General features: G+C 39.0%; 1 protein-coding gene across 1 annotated transcript in view; it reads left to right on the top strand.

Moving 5' to 3' along the window:
- ZNF14 (zinc finger protein 14) overlaps positions 1-12,421 on the top strand; it is a 37,549-nt gene extending 25,128 nt beyond the window's left edge. The window contains exons 2-4 of the mRNA XM_024134047.3: positions 6,749-6,875; positions 7,800-7,860; positions 8,244-12,421. Of these exons, the coding sequence (XP_023989815.1) occupies positions 6,749-6,875; positions 7,800-7,860; positions 8,244-9,723 (1,668 nt within the window). The 3' untranslated portion in view covers positions 9,724-12,421. The remainder of the gene's footprint in view (positions 1-6,748; positions 6,876-7,799; positions 7,861-8,243) is intronic.
- The last annotated feature ends 297 nt before the right edge of the window (positions 12,422-12,718 follow it).

The following is a 12,718-nucleotide window of genomic DNA, read 5'->3' as shown; positions in this document are numbered from 1 at the left end:
TTTTTTTTTTTTTTTTTTTTTTGCAGTACATGGGCCTCTCCCGTTGCGGAGTACAGGCTCCAGACATGCAGGCTCAGCGGCCATGGCCCACGGGCCCAGCTGCTCCGTGGCATGTGGGATCCTGCCGTACCGGGGCACGAACCCGTGTCCCCTGCATCGGCAGGCGGACTCTCAACCACTGCGCCACCAGGAAAGCCCTAAAAATTTTTTAAAATAAAGTTTTGAATTGTGCATTGTCCTGAGGAGTGTGATAAAACTTTGTGCCATCCTGCTTCATCTTGCCTGGGATATGAATCATCTCTTTGTTCTTTGTATCCACACTGTGTGTGTATGTGTATGTATAGAAAAAAACATATTTGTGGGGTTAAGTACTATTCATGATTTCAGGCATCCACTCAGTGTCTTGGAATGTATCCCTCACAGATAATAGGGTTCTACTATATTTCCAGTTCATTTGTCTCAAAGTACTTTTTAAAATTTCTCTTTTGATTTCTTTAACCTGTTGGTCAGTATCATGTTTAATCTTCACATGTGACTTTTCCAGTTTTCTTCTCATAATCGATTTTTAGTTGTATTACATTGTGGTCGGGAAAGATGCTTAATATGACTTTAATCTTAAATTTATTAAGACTTGTTTTGTGGCCTAACATATGCTGTCTCCTGGAGAATGTTCCATGTACCCTTGAGAAGATTGTGTATTTCGTTGCTTTTGGACAGAATGACTGGCCTAATATGTCACTGAAGGCCAGTGTTTCTTTACTGATTTTCTGTCTGAATGATGTATCCACTGATGAAATTGGGGTATTAAAGTCCCTTTCTGTTATTGTATGGCTTTCTACTTCTCTCTTTAGATCTGTTAAATATTGTTTTATGTATTTAGATGTTTCTATTTTGAGTGCATAAATGTTTACAAATGTTATATCCTATTTTTGGATTTACTGTTTTATCATTATATAATGACCTTTTTTGTCCCTTATAACAGTCTTTGTTTTAAGTCTATTTTGACTGTTATAAGTATAGCTAACCCAGCTTTCTTCTGGTTTCCATTTTCATTGAATTTTTTTTTCCATTCTTTCAGTCTTTGTGTGCACTTTTATCTCAGGTGAGGCTTTTGTAGGCAGTATATAGGTGAGTCTTTTTTTTTTTAATCCATTCAGTTACTCTGTGTTTTGATGGGAGAATTTATTATTTCTTTTACATTTAAAGTAATTATTGATAGGTATGTCCTTATTGCTATTTTGTTCACTGTCTTCTGGCTGTTTTGTAATTCCTATTTTCCTGTCTTCTTCGCTTGCTTAGATTCCTGTCTTTTTTGGTATGCTTAGATTCCTTTACCTTTATCTTTTGTGTATCTACCACAGGCATACCTCAGAGGTATTGCAGGTTCAGTCCACTGCAATAAAGCAGTTATCACAATGAAGCAATTACCACATGAATTTTGGTTTCCTAGTGTATATAAATCTATGTTTACCCTATATCAATGTCTATTAACTGTATAATAGTATTATGTATAGAAAGTGTACATACCTTGCTTTTAAAATGCTTTAGAGCTAAAAAATACCAATCATCATCTGAGCCTTCAGTGAGTCATTGTAGTAACATCAAAGATCATTGATCACAGATCACCATAACAAATAGTATAATAATTTAATAATTTGAAAGGAGAAAGGGGAATCAAGATGACAGGGTAGCAGGATGTGGAACTCACCTACCCCTGCAAACACATCAAAAATACTTCTACGGTTCTCACAGAAAATTAACTGGAACCTGGCAGAAGAATGTTTTGTTTGTTTGTTTTTTTGGCTCACGCCACACAGCTTGCAGGATCTTAGTTCCCCAACCAGGAATCAAACCCACGCCCCCTACAGTGGAAGCGCAGAGTCTTAACCACTGGACCACCAGGGAGGTCCCCAGAAGAACTTCTGTACAACCAGAGCTGCAAGAAAGAGCTCCATGTAACTGGGTAGGACAGAAAAAAAGACATCAGGTTGGGATCTGTGCCCCTGGGAGGGATCTGAAAGGAAGAGAAGGTCCACACGGGCAGCCCCTCACCTTGGGGAGCAAGCAGGTGGAGCCGCAATCTGTGTGTCCCAGTCTTGGCGTCCTGCGGAGAGGAGACTAGCCCCCTTGGCTGCTCGGAGAACCACTGGGACAGTCAGAAGGGCTGGAGAGGCCAAGACACTACTCACAAGGATTGTGCACATGCTGGCTTGTCAACAATCAGGGCAGAGAGAGCCTGGCACTGGCAGCTGCTGCCTCGCCACTCCCCAGTCTGAATTGGGCAAATACTCTGGCCCTGCACACTCCATGCCGCAGCCTGGTGGGAGATCTGGGCCAACTGGGCCCTGGGAAAAGACTCGGTCTGGACACAAAGACCAAGGGTCTTGGGTGTGATCTTGGTGGGGCGGCTGGAAGCAACCATTGTCCTTGCGCACACAGGGCAGCACCCCAGGAATCCCAGGCAGACAGGCCCTGGGAGAGGACTCAGTCTAGCTATGCAGAGCCAGCCCAGAGAGCCTGGGGTGTGATCCGGCAGGGCAGCAGCAGACATTGTCATGCGTATAGGAACATGCAGCAGCTCATCTCTCGTTGCCCATAACTGGTGATTCCCTATGCATAGGGCAAATGAGAACACCCACATCAAAGTGGGTAGAAGCTGAGGCACAATCTTACCATAACCAACCCCCCCCCCCCGCATGGCACCCCACCTTCAGGAAGGCACTCAAAACTCCAAGCTTCTCCTTGAGGAGCAAAGGGTTTAGACCCCACACTTGGCACCCCAGCTTTTAAGAGTCACACGTGAAGACAAGCCCCCCAAACATCTAGCCTTTCGGGGTGGGGGGCACAACCGCACAGCATGTGAGATCTTAGTTCCCTGATCAGGGATGGAACCCTCGCCCGCTGCAGTGGAAGGGCAGAATCTTATAACCACCAGACCACCAGGGAAGTCCCAAAACATCTAGCTTTGAAAACCAGTGGGGCTTGTGTCCATGAGACCAACAAGGCTATAGTGAACTGAGAACAGTTCTTAAAGGGTCCTCTTTTGTAATGTTTCATCTGTTTATATCATTTTCAGACATAGCTTATTTTATTGCAATTCACTTTATTGCACTTTACAGATAATGCATTTTTTGCAAGTTGAAGGTTGGTTTTAACCCTGTGTGAAGCAAATCTATCGGCACCTTTTTTTCAATAGCATTTGCTCACTTTGTGTGTCTGTCACATTTTGGTAATTCTCACAGTATTTCAAATTTTTGTTACATTTGTTATGGTGGTCTGTGATCAGTAATCTTTGATGTTACTGCCACCACTTGCTGAAGGCTCTGATGATGGTTAGCATTTTTTAGCAATAAAGTATTTTTAAATTAAGGTATGTACATTGTATTTTTATACATAACGCTAGTGCATACTTAACAGAGTACAGAATAGTATAAACATAACTTTTATATGCACTGACAAACCAAAAAATTCACGTGATTTGCTTTACTGTGGTAGTCTGGAACTGAACCCTCATTGTCTCCAAGGTATGCTTGTACCTTCTAATGAATTTCTTTTACTGTTTCTTGTAAAACCAGGTGTATTGATATCAGAGTCCCTCAATTTTTCTCAAAGTATTTCTCTGTCACTTTTTTTTCCTGAGATGTAGCAGTCCTAGAGATTTTTTTTTTATTACAAAGGCTTATCGGCTTTTTTATATTTTTTTATTGAAGTATAGTTGATTTATAGTGTGTGTTCATTTCAGGTATACAGCAAAGTTATTCAGTTATTATATATATATTTAGTTATTTTATTAATATATATATAATTATTTTCCAGATTCTTTTCCCATATAGGTTATTACAAAATATTCTCCCTCAATTTTTTTTTTTTTTTTTTTTTTGGTGGTACGTGGGCCTCTCACTGTTGTGGCCTCTCCCATTGTGGAGCACAGGCTCCGGACGTGCAGGCTCAGCAGCCATGGCTCATGGGCCCAGCCGCTTCGCGGGATGTGGGATCTTCCCGGACTGGGACACGAACCCGTGTCCCCTGCATTGGCAGGTAGACTCTCAACCACTGTGCCACCAGGGAAGCCCTCTCCCTCACTTTTGAAGAATAATTTTGCTTGACACAGAGTTGTAGGATGGTGTTTTTTTACCTTGTGCACTTTAAATATTTCATTCCATTCTCTTTTTGCTTGCGTAGTTGGGGTTTTTTTGTTGTTATTTTGTTTGTTTTTGGTATGTGAATGTTTACAGCAGCTTTATTCATAATCACCAAAACCTGGAAACAACTCAAATGTCATCTGGTGAATGAATAAATTATAGTACATCTGTACAGTGCAATCCTACTCAGCAATAAAAAGTAATGAACTATTAATATATGCAACAACATGGATAAATCTTATATATATATGTATATTTATTGCTAAGTGAAAGAACCCAGATTCCAAAGGATATAGTGTGAGTCCAGTTATATAATATTTCTTGCTTGCATAGTTTTTGAAAAGAGGTCTGATTTAATTCTTATCCTTAAGTAAAACTAAGGTTTATTTCTTCCCTCTGGCTTCTTTCAGAATGTTCCCTTTGTCTTTGATTTTTCTCCAGTTGAAAATGATGTGCTTGGCAGTGCAGTTTTTGGTGTTCTTTTTTTGTTTTTCATGTTTTGTGTTTTTCTTAGCTTCCTGTATCTGCAGTTTGCTGTCTATCACTAATGTTAGGAAAATCTCAGTGATGATTGCTTCACTTATTTTTTTGTTCCTTTCTGCTTTTCTATCAGGTATTCTCATTGTGTGTATTTTACACCTGCTGTCATTGTCCCAAAGTTCTTAGATGTTGTATTCTTTTTTTGTCTTTGCATTAGGCCCTGGTGAAATAGTCTCTTTTGAGGATAGGCCTTGTTAAGAATAGCTGTTTCAAAATAGCTTCTTTCTGTCTTTCCAGTTTTGGAAACAGTGGTTTCCTCTTTGTCTTCAGTTCTTTGGTTTTTTTCTTATGAGGTTAGGAATGATGGTTTCTAAGTTCATTATACAATGAACAAGAAAAGAGAAGTTGCTGTCTCCAGTTTTCTATGTTTGACTGCTGACAGCTTTGAAGCCTCATCCCTCCTTCCTCCTCTTGTGACCCACATGTATCCATGATGATAGGAAAGTCTTAGTTATCCTTCCTTTGGCAGTGACAAGAGATTCAATTCATGCTGGCTCCTGCCCTTGTATGTGAACTCTCTCTTCAGTCCACCCACAACCTCAACTAAAAAATAAGTCCATGTACTTTTCCTTGCACTCTCAAGCTATTTCATGCCTTCTTGAGACGCCTGCCTTACTCCCCAGAGACCTCAATTATGGAAGTAATAAACCCTTTTGTACACTATTGGCAGTGTGTGGTGTCATCAGTTTACATATTTCTATACTTGGGGTTGGGCTGTTATGCTTCTGTGCACCATATGGGAGCTCAGAAATGAGAGATGTTGGGGAGGATTGCCTCTGGAGTGGCTGGCCAGGAAACTTCCATCTGAAATTAGAGAATGGAGGTTTTACATTCTTTGGAGGAAAGCACTGTGAATCCTTTATGTATTATATAATCATGGGCAGATTCACCATCAGACCTTTGTGGAGTGTAGTGAATTCCTGTGCAATATGCAGCTCTTAACCTGTTCCTCAAGGTTATTTAGCAAGGGCTTTGACCAAAAAGAAATCTTCTAGCACTTTATCATTTCATTATGTGTGCCTGTGTGTGCTAAAAACTGGCGAGAAGCAGCCCTGAGGCTCATTGTGTATAGGGTTTTGTGGAGGTCTAAGTAGTTTTGTCTTTTTAGCATGTCATATCATGTGAAGTTGTCTGAGCCTTAACTTCTGAATAACTTCCTAGCTCCATGAATGGGACAGAGAGAGAGAATGGAGAAACTGAGTCTGCAATAAATTTTACACAAGCTAAAAGTACTACTTCTTTACAAGAATATTTTAATCTAACCAGTTGTACCTGGCTATTTCTAATCACCTGGAGTAATTCTCAGGCCAGTATGGCAAACTGATCCTTGTCACGAGTTGGATTTCCACAGGCCTCCTGGACTCTCATGTTTGGTGATGGGAATATAAGAAAAAGCTTCCAGTTTTTCACTGTGTTGTTTTTTTGTTTTTTTTTTTTTTGCGGTACTTGGGCCTCTCACTGCTGTGGCCTCTCCCGTCACGGAGCACAGGCTCCGGATGCACAGGCTGAGCGGCCATGGCTCACGGGCCCAGCCGCTCCGCGGCATGTGGGATCCTCCTGGACCAGGGCACGAACCCGTGTCCCCTGCATCGGCAGGCGGACTCTCAACCACTGCGCCACCAGGGAAGCCCCTTCACTGTGTTTTATTCCTTAAAAACTCCTGCAGATTTGACCTCATACATCAGTGGAGTGTACTGAGTTAAATGGTGTGTAATAACAAAGGAGATGAGTTTTTTTCACAAGAGATTCATGTGTTTAAAATGATATTTGATTCACTTGTGTAGCATTTCTCTCATTTCTCCAAGGTGCTTTACACCCTGACATCAGAGAGCAATAGCATTTAAAGTGATCACAGTGAAAATGAATAAATAATTTGCATATGTTCATTATGCTGTTAAATTCATGAAGAAGTAAGTAAGGACGTAGAGTCAGTTTCTGATGACCAAGACATAAAATAAATGTTTGAAGGTGACAGAATCATATGTAATCTTCCTATAAATTGAGTATAAATCCCCAGTTCTGTCAGATTCTTACATCTTACTGGAAACATATTTGGAATGTTTTAGGACCCAGTGACCTTCGAGGATGTGGCTCTGAACTTCACCCAGGAGGAGTGGGCTTTACTGAATCCTTTGCAGAAGAAACTTTACAGAGATGTGATGCAGGAGACCTTGAGGAACCTGACCTCAATAGGTAAGCATGACAACATTCCTTCACTTCTTCAGTTAGAGAACAAGTATTTCTTGCCCATCAACACTGTTCCAAGATGTGGAATGTGGAAAAGGAATACAGTAGTCCCCCCTTATCTGCAGGGGATACATTCCAAGACCACCACTGGATGCCTGAAACTGCAGATAGTACTGAATTCTATACGTACATACCTATGATAATTTTAATTTAGAAATTTGGTGCACAGTAAGATTGATAACAACTAAGAATAGAACACATATAATAGACATGAACTTAACATGCATAAGTGTTAAGTGTCCATAACTTTTGCAGTTTGAGATGAGACAGCAAAACTAAGATCAATTTCTTTTTCCTTCTTCAAAATTTCACGATAGAAGATTCATTGTTTCTATAGATCTTAGCAACATCAGTGTATGATTTTTTTCTTCCCTAAAATCAAGAACTTTCATCTTTTCACTTAAAGGAAGCACTTTATGACTTTTCTTTGGCATATTCTAATTACCAACATCACTATTCTTGCACTTTGGGGCCATCATTAATTAAAATAAGGATTACTTGAACACAAGCACTGCAATACCACCACAGTGATCTGAAAACTGAGACGGCTACTAAGTGACTGATGGGCAGGTAGCATATACAGCATGGATACACTGAACAAAGGGATGATTCACATCCTGGACAGGACAGAGCGGGACGTTTCAAGATTTTATCATACTACTTGGAAGGGTGCACAGTTTAAATTAATATTTTCAGACTGAAATTGACTCCAGGTAACTGACACCACAGAAAGCGAAACTGTGGGTAAGGGGGGACTGCTATACATTGGTAAATAAACTAAGCATGGTCACAGCTCATCGTGGACCTAGAATCTAATATTTTTCTATAATTTCCAATAATTTGCATTATTTTTCTGGGTCTGCATTTTAGGAAAAAAATGGGACAATCATAACATTGAAGATTGGTACAAAACCCAAGGGAGAAAACTAAGGTGAGTCACACACACAGTAGATAGCAGGGTGCCACATGAGAATCCTGGTATGTCATAAACTTTTTAAAATAAACGATAAAACAACCCCAGCTTCAAAGTTATCCTTAAATTTTTTTCACTGAAAACATTTACTTAAACATGACATAGATGTCCAGTGTTTTTGGAAACAATGTTAAGAAACCCAATATATATAAGTATTACTGTTTTCATAATAGCTATGTCAAGTCCTCTTACAGAGCTTTCGGTATAAATCGCCCTCAAAAAATTCAGAAAGGGCAAAAAAACCTTCACTTTTGCTATAAAATATAAAATTGTAATTCTAATACCCTCTAATAAATGTGAAATTGTTAAAGAAATCATTAATAATTTCTCATTTGTTACAGAAGTCATATGGTAGAAAAACTCTGTGAAAGCAAAGAAGGTAATCAAGATGGAGAAACTGTCAGCCAGATTCCAAATCTTAATCTGAACCAGAAAACTCTTTCTGGAGTAAAACCATGTGAATGTAATGTGTGTGGGAAAGTCTTCATGCATCATTCATTCCTTAATAGGCACATCAGATCTCACAGTGGACACAAACCATATGAGTATCATGAATATGAGGAGAAGCCATATAAATGCAAGGAATGTGGGAAAGCCTTCAGTTACCGCAAATCTGTTCACAGACACGAAAGGACTCACACTGGAGAGAAACCCTATGAATGTAAGGAATGTGGGAAAGCCTTCACATGGCTCACAACCTTTCGAAGACACATGATAACACACACTGGAGAAGGACCCTATAAATGTAAGGAATGTGGGAAAGCCTTTAGTTGTTCCACTTCATTTCGAGCACATGAAAGAACTCACACTGGAGAGAAACCCTTCGTATGTAAACAGTGTGGTAAATCTCTCAGGTCTCCTCTAGGTTTGCGAATACATGAAAGAAGTCACACTGGGGAAAAACCCTATGAATGTAAGCAGTGTGGTAAAGCCCTCAGTTGTCCCAGTTCCTTTCGAAGACATGAAAGGATTCACACGGCAGAGAAACAATATGAATGTAAACAATGTGAGAAAACCTTCAGTTCTCCTCTAGGTTTGCGAATACATGAAAGAATTCACACTGGAGAGAAACCCTATGAATGTAAGGAATGTGGTAAAGCCTTCATTTCTCTTTCAAGCGTTCGTACACACATGATAACACACACTGGAGATGGACCTTATAAATGTAAGGAATGTGGGAAAGCCTTCATTTGTCCCAGTTCGTTTCGATCACATGAGAGGACTCACACTGGAGAAAAGCCATATGAATGTAAACAGTGTGGTAAAACTTTCAGTTGGCCCAGTTCCTTTCGAATACACGAAAGAACTCACACTGGAGAGAAACCCTATGAATGTACAGAATGTGGGAAAACCTTCATTTATCGCACAACCTTTCAAGGACATGTGAGAAAGCACACTGGAGAGAAGCCCTATAAATGTAAGGAATGTGGGAAAGCCTTCATTTCTCCCTCAAGTGTTCGAACACACATGATAATGCACACTGGAGATGGACCTTATAAGTGTGAGGAATGTGGGAAAGCATTCAATTTTCCCAGTTCATTTCGAATACATCAAAGAACTCACACAGGAGAGAAACCCTACGAATGTAAACAATGTGGCAGAGCCTTCAGTTGTTACACATCCTTTCGAACACATGAAAAAACTCACACTGGAGAGAAGCCTTATGAATGTACAGAATGTGGGAAAGCCTTCATTTATCGCACTACCTTTCGAGGGCACATGCGAATACACACTGGTGAGAAACCCTACAAATGTAGAGAATGTGGGAAAGCCTTCAGTCGACCCAATTCCTTTCGAAGGCATGAAAGATCTCATACTTAATAGAAACCTCTTGAATGTAAGCAATGTTGGGAAAACATCAGTTGACCTTCATTCTTACATGTGAAAACTCCCACTGGAAAGAAAGCCTATATGTGTAAGAAATCTGAGAAAGCCTGATACAAATTAATCCATGTATAATGTTCCAGAAAAAAATAACATGAAAGAATAATTCTTAGAGTTATGTCTTTATCAGTGCCTCATTCTTAAAGGGGATCTCTCGACTGGAGATTTACTACTTATGTTCAAAAATGAACACTGAAGTGAGAGAATTCTGTAAGTACTGTGTAAGCAGTACTACATAATGATTAACAAGTATTGTTTTGCCCTTAAATCAACATTTTTCTCTTCATTTTGAAGCCTGTTTGATCCATGGTTGAATTGACATGTATGTCTAATATGCAGGTTGGTTTAATTTTTATGTTTTGATTGTTTTGTGTGGGGCTATTGATAAATGACATTTTGATATTTGTTGGGATTTTCGTACTGGCCTCCTGTAGTGCCAGGTATTGGATATTCCTTACCCATATATAATCAATCCTTATGGGGAAATCTACTCTTGTTTTGGCCAGAAGAGCCTTATTTCATTTTCCTTGCTAGTAAAAGATGGCATAAATTTGTAAATATCGTAGTGTATATAGTCTCGTGTGAATTTCTATGTTTTGCTGTTTGCTCTTTGTCATTCCTTCTGGCTAGGATTTGAATAATGAAGAGTTTGCATTAACACATTATTGACTAGGGGACTTTTGCAGAAACTAGCACCTGTGGCCAGCGATTTGTTATGTAAATGAATATTGAAACACCCACGTTTGAGTAAATATCAACAACTTTTTTTGCACTTAATGTATTTATTTGAAACTTTGTACATGTCTTACTAAAGCATTCTAATATTTCTTTAGAGTGTGATAGGCAGTATAGCAAGCACCTCTGTGCAGGGGAACAGAACATCTATTACAAACATACTGTGTTTCACTGCACTTTCCCCTGGAAGAGCAGACTTTTTGGTGGCATTTTTTTGGTCCTATAGGTATTATTTTCTCTAGAATATGTTCTTTTATTTTACTTGATAGTCAACAATGTGGATCTTTGCGGGATACTCTTTTAAAAAGGCCACAAGAAGGACCAGGTGCGGGACTACCACTGCATGCACCAGAATGGTCAGTTACCCATTCTCTAGCTACTGCTAACAAAAATTGCTTGTAAGTCATTTTATTCTGTGCATTAAGGCTACAATAAATTTTAAATGCATTGAATAAACTGCAGTTACTCAAATGGAAACCCATTTTCTTATACCATTTTCAAGTTTTCCAGAGGATATTTAAGTTTGCCAGATACTGATCAGATTGATCAACTCCTTTCATATATTTATTATGCTCTAGTATACAAGTGGGCTTAGTTATCTGATGGCCAGTCCTCCTGTCTTCCTTTCCTGTAGATGCTATGGAGGCGTCATGAATAGTTGTCACCCTGCGGACTAGCCTCTTGTCTTTCCATGTAAGAAGAATCACTTCTCCCTTCCATAAAAATGTCATTTCTCCCCTCTGTAGATTTTTAGATTTCTCCTTTAATTGGTTTGGTAGACCATGATTCTCTTTTATAGTCCCACAAACTCTGGTTTTAGTTTTCAACAATATTTCAGATGTGGACACATTGTTGTAATAATTGTCTTGGTAAGTATGGTGCCATGAACCAAGATAAGGTTGTAGGACTGATAATATTGTTTCTTGCAGTTTCTTTACTTCACGCATGTAAGTCTCAAGGTTGCATATATACCCAGTTTCACTTTCGCTAACAGTCCTGACCAAAATTCCATATTTTGTAAGTTTTCCAGGATTTGAATCTGAGTTGTCCTTGCCACTTTATCATTCTCTCATCAAGTTATAGCTCTTGTTTGGGTATACAGATTGATTGAAATTTTGGTAGAAAATAATCCAAAAGAGGTGTAACTTTTGAAATTCTGCAGGAAGTGGAGTTTTCTGAATTATCATTAAAGTAAAGAAACATCATTATTTGTTCAAACATTCTTCTCGTCATAATCTTTGGAAGGATAGGTGTTTCAATTAAGGGATCAGTCGACCAGTATTCTTTCCAGTATGACTTTCTTATTTGTCCCATCAAAAGTATTAATCCAAGAAACTTCTTCGTGTCACTATTGGTTACATCAGTCTATTTTAAAGCCTTATCATACTTTTTATATGATTTTTCATTCTGTTGGTGATACAAGTTTGAGAAGGAACCAGCTCAAAAAAGTTGTTACCAAAAATTCTGTTATTTCACTAACGTTTTGTGGGTTATTTGCACCTGGCACACCTGTAAAGTCTTCTGATTTTTGTGAAATGTTGTCTTCAATCCACTCTTCTGTAGAAGCAAAGGAGCATTCTCCAGCACTGTGAGTTTCATTTTCATTTCCTGTATCAGAATCAATCACTAAGGTTTTTTGTCTTTTTTTGGTCTAATATTCACATTGTCTGAATCAGAACTATATTCTGAGACACTAGCATATATGTCATGTGGACAATCAGAGAAACTATCTGCATAAAATTCACCAAAAAATTCTTCACTCCAAATTTCACGATGTGTCATTTTTGAAAATTTTATGGTCATAAACTTGCATTTATAATATATACAAGATTGGAACAAAAACCTAACGGAGCAAAATGTGAATGATAATGACAATCACAAGTTGTATGATGAACCTTGATCAATTTTAAGCTCTAACAACTTTGCACAGTGATGTTAATTGTATCACTCTCTAAAAACGTATTGGTACACCTCTGGTCAATAACATTCAGGTAACAAAAGATGTATTAATACATCTCCTGTGAATAATGTGGACTTCCCTGGTGATCCAGTGGCTAAGACTGCACACTGCCAATGCCGGGGGGCTGGGTTCAATCCCTGGTCAGGAAACTAGATCCCACATGCTGCAACTAAGAGTTCGCATGCTACGACTAAAAAAAAAAAAAAAAAAAAAAAAAAAAAAGGGCTTCCCTGGTGG

Source organism: Physeter macrocephalus, chromosome 2, assembly GCF_002837175.3.
Source record: "Physeter macrocephalus isolate SW-GA chromosome 2, ASM283717v5, whole genome shotgun sequence".
Lineage (NCBI taxonomy): Eukaryota > Metazoa > Chordata > Mammalia > Artiodactyla > Physeteridae > Physeter > Physeter macrocephalus.
This window is presented reverse-complemented; position numbering and strand designations above follow the sequence as displayed.